At 43.0% G+C, this 19,173-nt stretch overlaps 2 protein-coding genes across 4 annotated transcripts in view; one reads left to right on the top strand and one right to left on the bottom strand.

The window, feature by feature from the left end:
• LOC137561112 (gastrokine-1-like) overlaps positions 1–19,173 on the bottom strand; it is a 98,106-nt gene that overhangs the window by 50,051 nt on the left and 28,882 nt on the right. The window lies entirely within an intron of this gene.
• Positions 2,989–17,290, top strand: LOC137561110 (gastrokine-1-like). 2 transcript variants are annotated; one of them, XM_068272365.1, is made up of 6 exons: positions 2,989–3,025; positions 3,116–3,163; positions 5,798–5,935; positions 9,096–9,203; positions 12,347–12,473; positions 17,192–17,290. In XM_068272365.1, the coding sequence occupies exons 1-6, from the start codon at positions 3,014–3,016 to the stop codon at positions 17,263–17,265; spliced, it is 507 nt and encodes a 168-aa protein (XP_068128466.1). In that variant the 5' UTR covers positions 2,989–3,013; the 3' UTR covers positions 17,266–17,290. The 2 variants fall into 2 exon arrangements, with proteins under 2 accessions (XP_068128466.1, XP_068128465.1); XM_068272364.1 differs by lacking the exon at positions 17,192–17,290 and adding an exon at positions 16,903–17,079.

Raw genomic sequence — 19,173 nt, 5'->3', positions numbered from 1 at the left:
ATTTCACTAGAAACGCGTTGTCTCAGGATTTTTCATGTATTTTTTCCTTCCTAGGTGCCTCTTTCCGCCCATCGCTTTCCTATGTACATCAGCTCAGACTGATATTGCACATCTATGAACCAGTTTTTTTCAAATATTTAAATGTAATACACACAGGGGCGGACCTACCATGAAGCCACCTGAGTTGCGTGAATCAGTCAGCAAAATCTAGTGGCGACATTGGGACAACCAGTTAGGGCCACCTGGTGCCTGGCTCTTCTCCTTTTTCCCACCCGCCTTCCTAGCACACACACTTCCCTTCTCATCCACGCATCCCTGAATCGCTGTCTTGTTCTGACCGGTTGCACCTGCTGACCTTCTCTTCTTGCATTTTTTCCATTTTTGAAAGAATTCTTTATTTACACCACTTTTCACACCTGCCTAAAAGTATTGCACTGTATAATATATATATATATATATATATATATATATATATATATATATATATATATATATATATATACTGTATATATATATGTGTCTCGGGGGTGTGGCACATCCTCCACAGTTTGCTTCAAGTCCGGCCCTGTGCAGAGATACCAGGATTTTCTGTGTCTGGCATGGAACAACACTGAGCATTTCATTGCTCACCGAGGAGCTCTAAGTTACTTGTATAATCAATACTTTGACCCTGATGTGAATTCCCATTAATGGAACAGTCAACATCATCCCCAGTGTGTTCAGCTGGCAAAGAGACCTACAGGCAGGGCTGGATTTACAACTCAGGAGCCTGTAGGCAGAGGCATTCTGGCGCCCAGTGCTCCGCTCCTCTCTGTATTCCACAAGGATCAGCACACGCAAATAATATATCGCAAAGATTTATAGCTCTTTTTAATGAAAAACGATATCCATACAAAAATGATGTGTCAAACAAGGGCCAGCAAACTGCAATAGAAAGGCGTCATCAACACCCACTGTCCATCAAATGCCAGCTAGTAGCCTTGAATAAAAAAGTGTGTCTCAAATAGTGAGGACAGACACTGGCCTAGAGCTGTTTCGGGCATTAGCCCATCTTCAAGCCGACATGTGCGCACATATCCAAACAGTAAATTACAGATCCGCACACAGACTTATGCAGGAACAGTGTTATTCTTTATTGTCCCATCACACATGTGCAAAATTCTGACCATACACATGTATGTCTGTCCTAACAGGCTTTAGGCCAGTGTCTGTCGCCACTATTTGAGACATACTTTTTGTTGAAACCGTGGACTTTGGACTCCATTACCTCATGGACTATCTATTCAAGGCTACCAGCTGGCATTTGATGGACAGTGGGTGTTGATGACGCCTATCTATTGCAGTTTGCTGGCCCTTGTTTGACACATCATTTTTGTATGGATATCATTTTTCATTAAAAAAGAGCTATAAATCTTTGCAATATATTCTTTGAGTGTGCTGATCCTTGTGGAATACAGAGACTTTATCGCTACCTTGTGTTCTGTTGACTTGACCGTTGTTGCACCTCAGCTGTGGGAAGGGGAGTGCGGCCAGGTACCCCTACTTGACTCTAAGCTCCACCCCTCAACACAGGCCAGTGGCCACACTCACAACTCCTGCCTGTTTGAGTGCTCACTAGCGGCTGAAATTTGTGTGCCCTCATAGGGTCCCATTATAATTATAGGTAAGGAAGGGAAATTTGTGCGCCCACGGGATAAATTTTGGGATTCGGGGCCTGCAGCAGTGGCAGGGTTCAGTGTGAGAATAGGCTCAGGTTTAGCTATAGTAAATTATATCGGTATTTAAAGCAAATATTTGCTATTGTTTTTACACTTTAATAGTTAATCTAGAAGTGTTGGTGGTATAATGGATATGTTAGTTACCTACCATACACTGATACCTGGATTCAATCCCCAGTCACGGTATGTTAGCTGGCTTTTGAAATACTGGAATTCCCTGGCAGATGAGACCCTCCTCCCTCCGGTAGGAGGGAGGAGGGAATAGGTAGAAGGGTAGAAGGGTGGAGGGTGGAGCGTCAGGTATTAGAACACTTGAAACATGTTTTCTAACATTATTTCAGCCAGTAGAAATTTTTGAAAATTTTGAAGTTCGCATCCCCATTGAAGTCTATTGCGGTTCGTGAACTTTTTCGCGAACCGAACTTTCCGCGGAGGTTCGCGAACAGGGTTCGCGAACCGAAAATTGGAGGTTCGCGACATCTCTATACCCAACCTATGAGACATGCTGACAGACTGTACACTGGGCAAGAGGGCATGCAAAATGATAGCCTGCTGTGGGCATCCTTGGCATCTTGCTGACCATGGTAGTGTTCCCTGATTCATGGTTGAGGCTCATCATGGCTGTACTGTACTTTCTGTAGGTATGTCATTTGATGGCCTCCATGCAGGCTATCAAATTGCATGACTACAGACAGCACAGCCATTTATCTGACTGCCATCTGGCGTTGAGAAGGAATTTTCCCTTTTAAGGCTAATTGGCACAGGCCTTGTAAGGTTATTCGCCTTCCCCTGGATCATCTGGGATAACTAGGATATGTGCATTCAGGATGAGGTTGTTTTTTTCTCCTTTCTGCTTGAACTTGATGGACGATGTCTTTTTCAACCAAATTATGTTACTATATACTGTACACACAGATTTGTAGTAGCTACAATAAGTTAATTTTGCAATATAGCCAAGTAGTTTTGTCTATAATCTTTACTTTTAACAACACACCCTCTCCATATAGCTCCACATGTAATGACATTGTGTACCCTATAATTCTCGGACTGATTTATATCAGTAGTCTTTAGTGTAATCTACTTTTAATGAGTACGGCATACAGAACTGGGCAGAGCCCTCTTAGATCACTGCTTCAACTGAGATAGTGAGCTGAACTTACTCATTCCATCATTTCACGGCAAACAATGGACTGTGGGCCAGTCCTTAAGCAAATAAAACTTTTGTATATAAATATTAAATGTGAAATGAACGGTACCTTGCTGTGTCAACCTCTCTCCCCGAGACAAGTTCCACAATGAAATTCCTGGTGAGAATATTGTACTATTTTATCGCACCGAGTGGAAAATTGATGACAGAACAATTCATGGTAACTGTAACCCTTTGTCCTCATTCTTAGATTGCTGCCGTCTTTGGAGTCCTCCTGACTGTCTCATTGGCTACCGATGTAAGTAAATAGATGTGTTTAATCATTTTAGCGATGTAATAAGTTCCCTGTGAACTTGCAGGGAATATTGAGGTTGTGGTTGAAGGGTGAGGAGGAATAAGTGAAATCTACCCAGCATAGGTAGATAAAGCGGAAAGTAATCATAAGGGGTAGCTACAAGACAGACAAACCAATAAACCACTAATTGTTAAAGGGTAACTAAAATGACATGTGAGTGACATGATGAAATAAACATGTGTTTGTACAGTCCCAATCCTCCATACAACTAGCTTGTGTTCCTTTATTCTTACTGTAAGGGTTAAGAATCCAGAGGTCTAAATGAGCGTTTCTGTGCAGTCAGACTGATAACTTATCAGATCTCATAAAGCACTTATGAGTGCAGGGAAACGATGAAGGCCCTTATTCAATTCACTTTTTTCTCCTAAGTTTCCTCCTAGGTGTTACTTAACACCTTAATATGCCTTTTAAGCCACCAGAAAGCAAGAGTATACTCAGAATAATCTTGACTGTACTTTTCACCTACTTTTTGATACTTTTTTTATATGCCTAGTGCTCAAAAGTTATCTTAAACAGAAGATGAAAAATGTTCTACTAAGTGCAAACTTAGGAGAAAAGGTGAATTAAATAAGGGCAGAAAAGGGATAAATAGTTCAAGATCTGTCTGTATGAGATCTGAATAAATACAATAACGTTATTCATGCTAGGCTCTGAAGACTTCAAAATTGGAACCCTTTAAAGAGAATCTGTACTCTAATATTCTTACAATAAAAAGCATACCATTCTATTCATTATTTTCTCCTGTGCCCCTCTGTGCTGTTTCTGCCACTCTCTGCTGCAATCCTGGCTTGTAATTACAGTTTTAGGCAGTGTTTACAAACAAACTAACCAGCTTCTAATAGGCTCAGCTAAGCATAATGTGTGAGTCATTCAGAGTATGCAGGGGGCCTGCAGAGGGTGTGTATCGCTTCTACCAATCACAAGCAGCCCTGCACATTCCACACAATCAAGCTTTAGCCCTACAAACAGGACAGAGGAAAGATACATTGATTTATTACAGAGACAGTGCAGTTAGGAAAGACTGCAGTAAGCTAGAGCAGATTAGAACAGGCATAGGAACTTATAGGATAGAAGAACTAAGGCTGAAAAATTTGTTACAGAGTCTCTTTAAAGCAAAAAAAAGACTAGGGATTCAGGGAAAATTCAATTTATGAGTTGGACTATAGATACTTGCACACAGCGATTTTACTGAAAAAATGATGATGGTCTTATTACATGGAACCATCTATTACATGCTGTCTAATACGCTGTAATCTTCAACCATCAGAAAATGCTATTTTCATTTCCCTAAATGCATTTTTCACTTCCTAACTTTTTAAATACTAAAATACTCACTCTTGTCCAGGGGCCATATGCAATTAACTATTTATGTCTCCTGTGTTTTCTCCTAGAAGATAAGTTTCATCTTCTACAGAACTTAGCAATTAAAAAAGTAACCAAAAATTGGCAAAAAAAAAGTACTGTCAAAATGATTCTATTTTCTTGCTTGCTGGTGGTCTAAGCAAACACAGAACATTTATAAATGACTCAAAGCACCAGAGCTGCAGCCACTAGGATGCACTCTATATGCCGTAGCAGTGCTAGGGAAACTTGACCAAGGTCTCCTACTGAATAGGTGCTTGCTTACTGAACAGGCAGAGCCAAGATTCAAACCCTGGTCTCCTTTGTCGCAGGCAGAGCCCTTAACCATTACACCATCCAGCCACTACAAAGTGTATCTCTGCTGCTTCACATCATCCAGCATCATTCTCTGCTCTCCATTTCATCCAAGCTTCATTTCAACATTGGAGGGCAGACCCAGGGGGTAGGGGGTTATGTGGATGATGTGGCATTATTAGCAGAGGCACTGGACAGTATTCAGGAGGGCAGTGGCTGAAGGGAAGAAAAGTATAAGTATTTGCATGAGCACAATTGCATGTGAGTGTGTAAAGAGTTAACTAATTTTGCCGTATGACTGGTCACACCCCTTGGGCACCTCCATTTTGCCTTATATAAAGAGTACCTGAGCTGAAGCTCGGGTACACAGAACTAGATACTTACCTAAAGAGAGGGAAGCATCAAGATCCTATTGAGTCTTCCCTCCCTGCTGTGTTGTCCCCCCATTGCTGAGCACGCCCCCCCCCCCCCCGAAGGTTAGCGACAATGCATTGTCGCTAATCCTACTGAGGCAACGCAGCTCTTCCTGCTCCAGTATGGTCATGCAATAGCCAACCCAACCCACCCGTACATGCGCAGTAAGCCAAAGCCGCAGGTTCCGTGCTACTGCGCATGTGCAGGCAGGCTCAAACAGCTACTGCACAGACCCGCTTCCAGAAGAACAGCTGCGCGGACCCAATGCGGAGGGGGGCAGCACTCTGCAACGAGGGTCTTTCCAGCAGCGAGGGAAGCCACGATAGGATCCGGAGGCTTCCCTCTTTTAAGGTATCTCTCTGGTTTTGATCTGAGCTTCGATTTGGGATCCCTTTAAGCTTTCTCACTTGTGTTTTTCTTGTCCTACCAGCACATGTATAACAAGGATATGGTAACCTGTACCTGTGTGTCCTGTATAATCATTATTTTCTGTATCGTTTTCATTAGAATGTCGACATCAGCAATTCTGGTAACGACAGTGGCAGCGTAAACCAACAAGTTAACATTAATAATCAAGACAACATTGCCAACATCAATCACTTTAATGGCTGGAACTCTTGGGACTCCATCTGTGATTATGCAAGAGTAAGTATTTATTGTGCTGTTACTTACAGTATAAGAATATTCTCTTTCCTGAATCCCTGACAGATAAAAAGTATAGGCTATGCATACAGATAAAGCACATAGAGCAAAATGGGACCAAATGGGGCCCGCCAGCCTTTTCTGGTGGCCCCCAAAGTGCTCTACAGTTGTTAAGTCCATGCAGCCTGCAGGCTGTAGCTGTGGTGTCCCATGCAGAGGCCACTTTGTATCGCTTCACTGCCTCCCCTTTTGCTCACCTGTAGGTTATCAGCCACCACTGTAGCGGTAGCAGCCACTGATTAGCCAACGCCACTATGCCAGCAGCAGTAACAGCTAGTGATTAGCAGCTGCCACTGTACCAGTAGCCACTATGCCTGCATACTGAACGGGACATGCTAACTGCACATGGTATGTGGGTTATTTCCCGTGGAAATGTTTTATTTGACAAAACAGTGTACTGGCAATCAGCAGAAATTGTGCTTCATTTTGCTAGTTCGGCCTCCTAGCACTTTCAAGAACAGCAATATAGCCCTTGGCCAGGGGCTTAACAATAGACCCTGCAAGGGATGCAGCCACAGGGGGTCCAGAAGCCACAGGGGGCCCCGTGGCGGGAGAAGTTTATATTGCCTGTCCTGAGAGACTGACAACTAAGGACACAGAGAGAGAAAAACGTTCTGCTTTCTGCACAATTGTTCTAATGATTGCATCTGCTCAGCCTCTGATAAGGAATCATGCAAAGTTTTGCAGACAAACATTTGTAGACAGTCCCTATTCAGTGTTCAGTGTGCAGAAAGCATGGGGTAGGGGGCCCCATCCAAAGTTTCGCAGGGGGGCCCAGTGATCTCTAGTAACGCCCCTGCCCTTGGCCTAAAAAGTTTGGACACCCCTGACACAGAGCGAGCAAGAGGCCATACCTGCTATGGTGCTTCTTGTCACAATTATTTGTTATTCATACACATCAAGGCTTTAGGCTTTCCACATGGGGTGAACCGTACACTTTAAAGTGGACCTGAACTCAGAACTCCTCTCTGCTCTAAAAGATACACAACAGCATAATAATCTTTAAACAAAAAACATTTCTTTGTTACAGCCGATACAAATCCTAAAATAAATCTGCAGTTTCTACTTCCTGATTCATGGAAGCAGACATATTGTTTACAGTCTGTGCTTTCAAATGGGCTTATCTGCTTATCTGCCATAGGCAGTCATGTGACACAGGGAGGGGAGGATCAAATTACAACTTGTGATTAGACACGAATGAGGGGGAATTACACAGGCTAAACTCTGTAAATACATACAGGGTGCATTTCGATTATGTTTTCCTTGTGTCCTGTGCAAGAGTTCAGGTCCACCTTAATACTTATGGGTGATATGTCCCAAACTTCCTTTATGTTCACTTAGGGCCTGAGCACACTTGCATGCATCTGTGCAACTGAAACGTTGCTGAAAAATTCTCTGACGTACGCAAGTGAACACAAACCCTGTGAAATAAAGAAGTGTAAAGTGATGAGGAGACTGAGGAGACTATATTGAAGTGGTCTGCTTTAAGCCTTTTGCAATTCATGCCATGATAATATAAAAAAAGTTCCAGTGAGCATATGGAGAGCTTTTATGTTTCCTCCGGGCACTCCGGTTTCCCCCCACATCCCCAAAACATACTGATAAGTGAAATGGCTTCCCCCTAATATTGGCCCTAGGCTCCTAGATTCTGATGAACATATGACTATGGTAGGGATTAGATTATGAGCCCCTCAGAGGGACAGTCAGTGTGACAAGACTATGGGCTTGATTCACAAAGCGGTGCTAACTGTTAGCACGCCTGTGAAAACCCCCTTAGCACGTCTAAACAAGCTTTTCGCGCATAAAACTTTACACGCGCAAAACTTTATGCGCATAAAACTTTACACGCGTACTGCACAGAGCGCAGGGCGCTCCGCGCAAAGTGCCCATTAAAGCCTATGGGACTTAGCCCCCGTAAAACTTTGCGCGCGTAAAACTTTGCGCGCGCAAAGTTAGCGTGCGATCTGATTGAGAAATCCGGTGCTAACCTACTTAGCACCCTGGTTAGCGCGTCTAAAGACTTTAGACGTGCTAAGAAGGTTAGCACTGCTTTGTGAATCAAGCCCTATATATTCTGTAAACTGTAAAGTGCTCTGGAAGATGTGGACGCTTTATAAATACTAAATAATAGTAATGTTCCTTTATAAAAAAGAAAGATGAGTGCACAGCAGTATAGAGCTGCCTGATTATAACTGCAAACTTCCCCAAGCGGTGCAACCGGTTAGCCAAAGGTCCTGTTCATTATGTTCCATATAAGGTATAGATACCAGGAGCAACTCACTTGTATCATAAAACTTCCAATACTTTCATTCAAAAATCTTCATAAAATTGTAACAGCAGTAAAAGTGTTATACTTAGCAAATTCTAAGGTGACTAGTGCAGCAAAGTAAGTTGAGGTCATCAAGAGGTGCGGAGAATGGTCGGTCAAAATAATGGTTGGCACTAAATAGTAGTAATATGAGGGTAATGTAAACCCAGGAAGTTAATGTAAACCCAGGAAGCTGCCATTCAAAATCTACTTTTTAAAGTGCTACTTTCTTAACCTAGAAGAACCCATATGTTATTGCAGTGTTGGAGGGGTGAAGCTTGGAAGGGGCGTAGAGCAAAACCATCCCTTTAGAATGGTAATACCTATTTCATGTCCAGTCGCCCTTTGAGTAACAGCCGCCCATGGGCCGGGCCTTTGTTGCCTTTCCAGAAATCCAGCCCTCCCTATGGATTGCATGGTCATTAGGCCCAGAAACCTCCTGCTAGGCAGTACATATACTTCACAATGAATAAGGGTTATATTTTGCCGCTTTGTACATGTACCTCAAAGTCCTGAATTTACAATCTTTAATGTACCTATTTGTGGTGTTTATTTAGTAATTATGTATTACGGACCCACCCTTGTTTGTATTTCTTTTCTGTACCGCACCACAGAAGATGATGGTGATATATATATATATATATATATATATATATATATATATATATATATATATATCTCAAAAATAAGAGTTGGCAGTAATACATTGTTCTGTTAGCATGACATGTTGTAGCTATCACTAAAGTTCTTTGATTGCATCTAATACTTCTATATGACCTCCTCCTCCTTCCTCAGGGATTTGCCGTAACAAGACTGTACAACATGAAAGTCTGTGTCATCACCAAGATGAAGCCAGACTTCCCCTCTATGGAGCATCTGAAGGCAGTTGCCGACAAGCAACAGGTAACAAAAATTTGTGTAGGAAAAGGGACATCCACTTACAGCACAGAGTGGCTTCTCTCACCACCACACTGCTATAAATCTTCCAAAGAAATTAGCCTAGCTGGTCTGTAATTATCGCTGAAATCCGATTTTTGCTAAAAAATTCTGCACTCTCTAATTGGTTCAGTGCTACCACTAGCTACCATTAGCCAATCACTATTACTGTTCGGAATTATACTGTAGTGCAGGGGTGCCCACACTTTTTCGGCTCGCGAGCTACTTTAAAATTCGCAGAGGCCAGGAGATCTACCAATGTTTCAAATGCACCCCCCCCCCCGGAAATGTAGTTAGGTATAGGTCCCTTCAGTATAGGTTAGCCGGGTATAGGTCCCTTCAGTATAGATTAGCCGGGTATATGTGCCTTCAGTATAGGTCAGCCGGGTATAGGTCCCTTCAGTATAGGTTAGCCGGGCATAGGTCCCTTCAGTATAGGTTAGCCGGGTATAGGTCCCTTTAGTATAGGTTAGCCGGGTATAGGTCTCTTCAGTATAGGTTAGCCGGGTATAGGTCCCTTCAGTATAGGTTAGCCGGGTATAGGTCCCTTCGGTATAGGTTAGCCGGGTATAGGTCCCTTCAGTATAGGTTACCTGGGTATAGGGCCGGTGTCTTCCCGCGGTGGCATCCAGGTCTTCAGGCCTGGCTCTGGTGGGCAGCGTGAGTGGAGTCGGAACTCGGAAATTTTCCGCCTCTCCGAGTCCAGATTGGCTGCGCGCCTCTCCTCCAGATTGGCTGCGCGCCTCTCCTCCAGATTGGCTGCGCACCTCTCCTCCCCTGATTGGCTGCGCGCCGCACCTCTCCTCCTGTGATTGGCTGCGCGCCTCTCCTCCCCCGATTGGCCAGGCTCTCTCCTAGTCTCCTCCCCTCCACTGATTGGCCAGGCTCTCTCCTCCTCTCCGCTGATTGGCCAGGCTCTCTCTTCCAGCGGCCAGCAGCAGAAACTGCGTTATACAGCTGCTGGCTGCTGAATTCAATGGGACGCGGCCAAGAGGCCGCGACTACCGATCAGGCGGTCGCGATCTACCGGTAGATCGCGATCGACCTATTGGGCACCCCTGCTGTACTGTATAGTGTTTTTTTTTATGGAATCTGTAATATATTGTGAATGTCCGTAATTATTACAGAATCCGTATAAAAACATGCCGCATGGTATGCCGCAGGATCAGTAATCAGCATTTTTTTGGGAAATCGGAATTTCGACAGAATCAGAAATCAGCATTTCTGACATTCCTTGTTTAAAATACTGTATGGTGCTTACATGACTTCTTCCACTTGACTTGCCTGTGTAGTGATTGGGCTGCCGAGGCACATCTATGCTATATGAAGGGGCAAAGAGGCACCCAGATGTATATAAAATTGGGTTAAAAACCACTAAAATCTTAAAGATGAGGTAGCTTACCTCAATAACGACAAGCTCATAAGTGAAGAAATGTATCTGCACAGGCAACACGTTTCATGGGTCAACTGCCCTCTTCCTCAGGCCAATTCAAGTGCCTCTGCTGCAGATAGCCTAACGCATGAGACCGGCAATTTTTTTTTAGCTATGAGCGGTCATTTCTGCGATCTCGCGATGTGGGTACAAGCACGTAATCACGAATATCGCTTAGCATTGCATCACGGCTGATCGGATCTTTAAGATCCCCGACGACTCCCACACAGAGTGCTGCGATCGCTTGAAGTCTCATCGTGTAACATCACATGACGTCGGGCATTCCCGCCGGCAGGAAGATGGAGGAAGATGGAAGATGGGCCGTGCTCGTCGTCAGGGAGAAGTCGCTGGATCCATCTTCCTGCATCGCGAGGTGAGTATGTAGCTTTCGATTAATAGGGTAGACCAGACCAGGTTATTTTGCTCCTGTTTTTTTGTTGTATAATTCTCAGAATGCAGCAGATTCAGTTTATTTACGATGTGTCAGGAAATGGAATGATTGCTTTTGTCCCTGCTTGCTTTTCTCCAGTTTCAAGCACAATAGAGAAGGGACATAAGAATGTTTTTCTATTCATTAATTTTCTCATGCAGTTACGGGCACAGACTCGCATTTTTCACCAAAACCCTAGATTTTGCGGTGGTGAAATAAAGAGGGCAAATGACAGATTCATAATTGTGATTTATAGACCTCCTTCTGGCTTCTAGGAAAAGTCTATAGGATATTATGCCTTCAGCCCAGACTTTCTCAGGATGTTGGCAGAGTCCTGCTCTACGGATGCCAACAGACTGAAAAAGTAAAACTAAAAATAAATTCCAAACTAGAAATGGGGATGTGCAAAGGCTCGATTTGCTTTTAATAATACAGTCTGGGGCTTCATTTAATAGTTTTTACATGGAAATGTCTGAGCAAAAGTGTGTAGGCCAATAAGATTCTTGCACTTCTGTTTTATTTGTCTATGCAAAGGCACATCTCCAAAGAGCACTTGTTACCTTTTGGCCCTCCCAATACTTTGCCTATTGTTTTTGTGATTTGCCAATTGTTTCTGTGCGGATGAAGATGTAGCCTCTTTCTGCTCTGCTGCGTCAATGACAGTATGCAGAAATAATAAATGTGGTCCCTACAAATAAGACAGTGCCATATTAAAATGTTGTGCTACAGGTGGCTGGATGGTGTAATGGTTAAGGGCTCTGCCTCTGACACAGGCGACCATGGTTCGAATCTCGGCTCTGCCTGTTCAGTAAGCCAGCACCTATTCAGTAGGAGACCTTAGGCAAGTCTCCCTAACACTGCTACTGCCTATAGTGCGTGTCCTAGTGGCTGCAGCTCTGGCGCTTTGAGTCCACCAGGAGAGAAGCGCAATATAAATGTTATTTGTCTTGTCTTGCTAGGGCTTATTTTCAGGGGATGTCTTATATTTCTATGAATACACACGTTTCTGTGTTGTGTGTCCTCCTGCCTTCCCCCCTGTGCCACCTCTTCCTCTGCTGGATCTACCTCTTGTGTACTACTGTGTCCCCCTTGTACCTTTAGTGTCTGTCCTTGTGTCCTCCTCTATCCCCTGTCTTACTGTGTCCTGTGTCCCCCTATGTCCTCCACTGTGTCTTCTGTTGTCCCCCAGTGCATAAAAATTAATGTATGACCTGTTTTTCAGACTTTTTTGTATGCTTAATATTTTAGGCACCAACCACCCAGATGACCACTTACACAGTCAACAAGACCCCCATCCTTAACATTGGAGAGTACAGTCATCAAGCTGAAGCTCTGTGCAGAGGCATGCCAGCCTACATTGGCCAGGAGATGCCTGGTGAGTTTATGCACTTGACTGTATCGTTTTTAAAGTAGAAAGAAAGACTGTACTAGATATTGTGCTGGAGGATGGAAACCAGCTGGATGTGTGCTCTGCAGGAACATAGTATTCATTCAATGTGAAGAGAGCAGACTGAGCCACTGCATGTTCAATAACAGCACCTTTACTCTTCAGCTGGGTGCAGACAGTGTGGCATGGCAGTGGGGGATGGGTGAATAGGCCTGACAGGCGTTTTGCTTTTTATTATTATTATTAATATTATTATTTAGTATTTATATAGCGTCGACATCTTACGCAGTGCTGTACAGTATATATATTGTCTTGTCACCCACTTTAACCCACTTCCTCAGAGGCCAATCGTACATATATGATTGGCTTCCGAGGAAGCAGGTCACTGCAAAATGCCTGTCAGACCCATTCACCCCCACTGACATGCCACACTGTCTGCACCCAGCAGAAGAATAAAGGTGTTTTTATTGAAGGTTTAATTCATTGGTCGGCTTTCTTCACGTTATTTGAATATATGGTACGGATCGCTTGTTTATACATATGGCCTGTTCTGACACATTTTAAGACAGGATTCTGTTCTTTAAGGAGAACTTAAAGTTAAGTAAGCAGCACAGATTATGGAACCATTAGGATACAGACAGTACGCCCCTACATATGTACAGAAGATCATAGTGAAGTCATTAATTTCAGAGAGAAGTCAGTCTTTAGTCCCCATCACATCACACCCCAATCACATCCCCATCACCGCTCTTGCTCCCCAATAATACAATATAGTATAGGATGATGTGCCATTGATGGACTTCTTCTACATGGTCACATGACTTGAATTGTTCTGAATTTTGTTTGGCTGAAAGCTGAAGGGAACTTGGACATGCCCCTCAGTCCTGATTGAAGGATAAATGGCAGATTGGCAACATACACTCTTCCAGAAGGCAATGCACCACTATAAGTGAAAAAGTCTGATGGATGCAGTGTGGGTCACATGACCACACTGTTGTAGACTGTTTCAATATTTCTTTATTCAGAGGCACACATCACATAACTAGGGGTCAAGCTGGGCAATATACACTTACAATGTGCATTGTGATCGCTTTCTGTGGTTTTTCTTAATACAATCTTTACTAGATTTGTTTAGACATAGATTTTTTTTTTATTAGCTGTTGTAACAAAAATGTATTTTCAGAATCCGGAGCGGAATTCGCTCTCTGGCTCTGTCATTCCAAAAGAATCATTACAATCCTGGGGATCAACTTCTGTTTTTAGGATGCCTGAGATGCCATTAAAAGAACCCCTGAATGGAAACATCAGACTATTATCCCAAATTTTCAAATTGCGGATTTCTTTCAGTGTTATCCAAACTATGATTAAATAATAAAAGAAAGGAAACTCTAACTCAGGATACTGTGTGTGGGTGTTACAGGGAAGAGCGCTATAACAGATGATGAAGCTATAACTAAGGACGCTATCATGGGGCAAAACAAGAAAGGACAATATAACTGAGGGCATTGTAATGGAGATGCCATATCATGGTGGACATTAGTAGTAGTAGTAGTAGTAGTAGTAGTAGTAGTAGTAGTAGTAGTAGTAGTAGTAGTAGTAGTAGTAGTAGCAGTAGTAGTAGTAGTAGCAGCAGTAGCAGTAGTAGTAGTAGTAGTAGTAGTAGTAGTAGCAGTAGCAGGAGCAGTAGTAGTAGTAGTAGAAGTAGTAGTAGTAGTAGTAGCAGTAGCAGGAGCAGTAGTTGTAGTAGTAGTAGCAGTAGTAGTAGTAGTAGCAGTAGCAGTAGTAGCAGTAGCAGTAGCAGTAGTAGTAGTAGTAGTAGTAGTAGTTGCAGTAGTAGTAGTAGCAGTAGTAGTAGCAGTAGTAGCAGTAGCAGTAGTAGTAGTAGTAGTAGTTGCAGTAGTAGTAGTAGTAGCAGTAGTAGTGGTAGCAGTAGCAGTAGTAGCAGTAGCAGTAGCAGCAGTAGCAGTAGTAGCAGTAGTAGCAGTAGCAGTAGTAGTAGTAGTAGTAGTAGTAGTTGCAGTAGTAGTAGTAGTAGCAGTAGTAGTAGTAGCAGTAGCAGTAGTAGCAGTAGCAGTAGTAGTTGTAGTAAATAATAATAATAATACAATTATAAATATGCACTGTAATGTATTATAACTTAGAAAGCTTAAAAAATGAGGAAATGTGTCGCACTAATGAACCAACATGTGCTCTACCAAGACACCTTCTGTAGGAAAATGTATGCAATAATTTTATTTAATCTCAATAACTTGATAAAACCATTTAAAACACAATCAATGTCTCATTCCATGGTACATTAACAGAGAATAATAATAATAATAATAGTAATAATAAATAAACTTTGGTGGGTTCTAAATAGAACCTCATCCGTGCTGATCAGGAGTTCAATTAGTAAATAGGTGAAAGGTCAATAAACCATACAAAGTGTAACTGTGCAAATAAAGTGCAAACCAGCTCTGACACATTTTAAAGGACAACTGTAATGACAGTCATATGGAGGCTGCCATATTTATTTCCTTTTAAACAATACCAGTTGCCTGGCTATCCTGCTGATCCTCTGCCTCTAATACTTTTAGCCATAGCCCCTGAACAATCATGCAGCAGATCAGTTGTTTCTGACATCATTGTCAGATCTGACAAGAATAGCAACATGCTTGTTTCTGGTGTTATTCAGACACTACTGCAACCAAATAGACCATGCAACTTGTATTATTTAAAAGGAAATAAAAATTTCAGCCTCCATATTCTTCTCACTACAGTTGTCCTTTGAAGTAAATGGGAACCGTACTTTCAAGAAAAAAGCCAGATACTTACTTAAGGAGAGGGAATGCTCGGGTCCTAATGAGCCTTCCCTCTCCTCTACTGGTGCCCTTGGTGCTGCGCTGGATCCCCCGTTTAAATCCCCCGCTGCAAAAGAGTTCGGAAGTCTTCGGGAGTCGAGTCCTTCCAAAGACAGGTGGCTCCATACTGTGCCTGCGCGAGAGAGGGCACTGCGTGCGCAGTATGGAGCGGTCCATCTTCGGGCCCTTGCCGATGTCACCTTCGCCATTTGACTAATTTGGTCCATACTGCACACGCATTAGTTAGAAGGGGCGAGCATAAGTTACCAGCTCACACTACCACAGGATAGCATGTGCTGAGCTTGCACTCCTGTCATTAAAGAAGAACTGTTACAAAAATATTAAAATTTAAAACATACAAATAAGAAGTACATTTCTCCCAGAGTAAAATGAGCTATAAATTACTTTTCTCCTATGTTGCTGTCACTTACAGTAGGTAGTAGAAATCTGACATTACCGACAGGTTTTGAGCTAGTCCATCTTTTCATAGGGGATTCACAGCATGGCCTTCATTCTTTATAAAGACATTCCCTGAAAATGATTAATACAAAGATGCTGGCCAGCCTCCCTGCTTGCTGTACACTATTTTGGCAGTTGGACGGAGCAACTGCCATTCACTAAGTGCTTTTAAAAATAAAGAAAACACTGAGAACCCCCCTATGTGAAGATGGGCTAATCCAAAATCTGTCAGTAATGTCAGATTTCTACTACTTACTGTAAGTGACAGCAACATAGGAGAAAAGTAATTTATGGCTCATTTTACTCTGGGATATATGTACTTCTTATTTGTATGTGTTTTAAATTTTAAGATTTTCGCGACTGTTCCTCTTTAAGCTGTGCTGCTTTAGCAGCGCAGCTTGATGAATCAACCCCAATCTTCCCAAATGTGATACAGTCAGCATTAAAAACTGGTATTTGGTAGAGTGGAGAAGGGTTAGAGCTTTTTTAAGGTTCTTACTTTTTAAGCTTTTTACTGCTATTTGGTGTCCCTGTTAAGAAGGTTTCCTCATTTCCTGTCCTGCAGCTTAGCCTAGAGTCACATGTTTGGAAATATGGCTTTGAAAAGAATAGCAAACAGTTCAGATTTCAATGTAAAGTATAAACATTTGCACTGGGCTGATAAATAGTCCCTTTACACTTACAAATTTTACATTCTACAAAACTCCCATCCCCATAACTTGCTCCCCAAAAATACAATATAGTATAGGGTGTGCCATTATTTGACTTCTGCTTCATGGTCACATGATTTGGATGGCTCTGAGGTTTGTTTGGCTGAAAGATGAAGGGAATTGGACACGCGCCTCCCCAGATTGGCGACACACACACACTCCCAGAAGGCAATGCACCACTATCTGTGCAAGTGAAGAAGACTGGCAGGTGCAGTGTCAGACAGTCACATGACCAGGCTGTTGCAGACTATTTCAAGGTGGCACATATCAAATAACTAGGGGTCAAGCAGCGCAATCGCCATTATAATGTGCAGGGTGAGAGCTTGCTATGTTTTTTCTTAATACAATCATTACTGGATTTGTTTGGACGTAGAATTTTTTTTAGCTGTAACAAAACTTTCTTTTCAGAATTCGGAGCAGAATTCGCTCTCTGCCATTCCAACAGCATCATTACAATCCTGGGGATCAGCTTCTGTTTTTAGGATGCCTGAGATGCCAGTAACAGAACCCCTGGATGGAAACATCAGAATATCACCCCAAATTTTCAAATTGTGGATTTTCTCAGCGTTGTCCAAACTCTATGATTAAATAATAAAAGAAAGATTCATCAGTGCCTTGTGGCTGCTTGTGTTTCCTAATTCTGACAGGAATATAAAGTAATGACATGAATGAGATTCTAACAGACGTCCCTTTTCAGGTTCGGCGAGAGGGTTTGCAGTCTGCTGCAGTTCCAGCTCCATCACCATTCTTGGTATCAACTTCTGCTTTTAAAATACGGATGCTCACAATGCCCAGACTTCTGTCATCATTTCTTTTTATATTGTCTTACCGCCTGCAATAAAACTGATTCTCAGGGTATAATGTCTGCCTCCTTCTACAATCCAAAATAAGCCTATGGTAGTAACGTTTATTAAAGCGGACCTGAATTCAGAACTTCCTCTCTGCTCTAAAAGATAAACAACAGCATAATATCCTTAACAGAAAAAACATTTCCATGTTACAGCTTGTAGAGCTCCTCAGAGATACTGCAGTGTAGTTACTTCCTGGATTGCTGGGAGCACAGAAAGGGTTAGTCTCCGGTGTTTACATATTAGCCCTCAACTCAGCAGACAGATGGCTCATTACTTGCTGAGAAGGGTAGAGAATTATACAGGCTGTTCTCTATAAACACTCACAGGGTGAAGAAGGTGGATTTCTCTGTGTTCTTCTTCTTTCCTGTGTTCAGATACGCTTTAAATTTATTTTATTTTTTCTAATTTGCATCGGTGGTTACAGTTTCAATGACCTTTTCTTTGGTTGAACCTTTTCCGTGCCCCTTTTGCTTTTTCCCACATACTTTTTTGGCTCCCCAGAGTTCCACCCCCTGTATGCAGAGTAACGAAGGGAGCGCTTTGATATTTACCTATCCCGGGCACTGAATCAGGTCTCCTTTTCTAACATGGAGCAGCTCTGTATGCGGACATCCTCCTTAGGGTCCCGATCACATGTCCTATGATGCGATCGGGACCCTAAGGATGATGTCCCAGTGCAGTGCCGGTACTCTGCATATAGGGGGTGGAAGGCTGGCTGAGTATAGCCGGCTACAGCACTGCTGCCCTGAGTTATCTACACGAGATAACTCTGGTCCAGCTGCCAAGAGGTTAATGAACTATAAATTACAAAACCTTGTTCAAAGTACAACTGAAGCGTTTAAAAAAAAAAAAAGAGTCTTACCTCAGTAGTGATTCCTTATAGCCCACCAATCCAGCAAATGGTCCCTCTATACTTATTTGAATTTCAATGGAAATTGGACATGATGAATTTCCTGTTGGTCTGTCATTTTGGATGAATAATTCAAATTGGTGGTAGAATAAAAAATTAATTAAAATAGAAAAAAGAAATTGAACAAAAAAGGCTTAGCTGCTGCTCACGCGACTGCTCCCCTGGGTACTTCCTGAGTACTGTAGATGCAAACAGAAAGAAAAAACTTGCCAAGATCCCTCCCAATACTAAACAAGCAGGAACTTGTCATTATGTCTGCCCATTGTCAAAGATTCAAAACACATGCTGCAATCAGGGCCAGATTTCTGGAAAGGCCACAAAGGCCCAGGCCTTTGGTGGCAGCAGCCGAATGGGGCACCTGAGCATGAAAGAGGTGTTGCTACATATGAAAGTGAAGGCTTAAAATAGAGAGCAATACATGGAGAGCAGGGATGGATTTAAGGGCAGGCGCCTAGGCCGGTGCCTAGGGCGGAAGAATGTTTAGGGCAGATGGGGAGCCACCCATGACATTTCCCATCCCGACAATGCGACACAGTGCGCAGTTCTGTCCATCCGCAGCCGCCCACTTTGCACACCGCAGCATGTCCTTGTGTGCATGTATGTGTGTGCAGGCAGCCAGCGGGTGGCTATGGAGAAGTCAGGAACCAAGTAGCCAATCATTTGATGGGAACACAGCGGCCAGACGTAGGAAGGGACAGCAGCGTCTGCAACATGCATGGAGGTCTCGCCACACTCGGCACAGCCAGACACAGAGCGAGACCTTCATGCACAATTCTGGAGGACCACAGCAGGCACAATAGGGGCAATGTACCATACATAGATGATACACATGGAAGAGGGGGCTGCACATAGAACCGGAGGGGGCACTGCTGCACATGAAAAGGGAGCCCCAGCATACTTGGCCTAGGGGCACAAGAG

This window comes from Hyperolius riggenbachi, chromosome 3 (genome assembly GCF_040937935.1).
Source record: "Hyperolius riggenbachi isolate aHypRig1 chromosome 3, aHypRig1.pri, whole genome shotgun sequence".
NCBI lineage: Eukaryota > Metazoa > Chordata > Amphibia > Anura > Hyperoliidae > Hyperolius > Hyperolius riggenbachi.
The sequence above is the reverse complement of the archived record's forward strand: the minus strand, read 5'-3'. Positions and strand labels throughout refer to the sequence as shown.

What these genes read in the sequence shown, in the direction of transcription:
- LOC137561110 (XM_068272365.1), top strand. An exon ending in CCATCTGTGATTATGCAAGA is followed by an intron (nt 5,936 to 9,095) that starts GTAAGTATTTAT and finishes CTCCTTCCTCAG; the next exon opens with GGATTTGCCGTAACAAGACT. An exon ending in CAGTTGCCGACAAGCAACAG is followed by an intron (nt 9,204 to 12,346) that starts GTAACAAAAATT and finishes TTAATATTTTAG; the next exon opens with GCACCAACCACCCAGATGAC.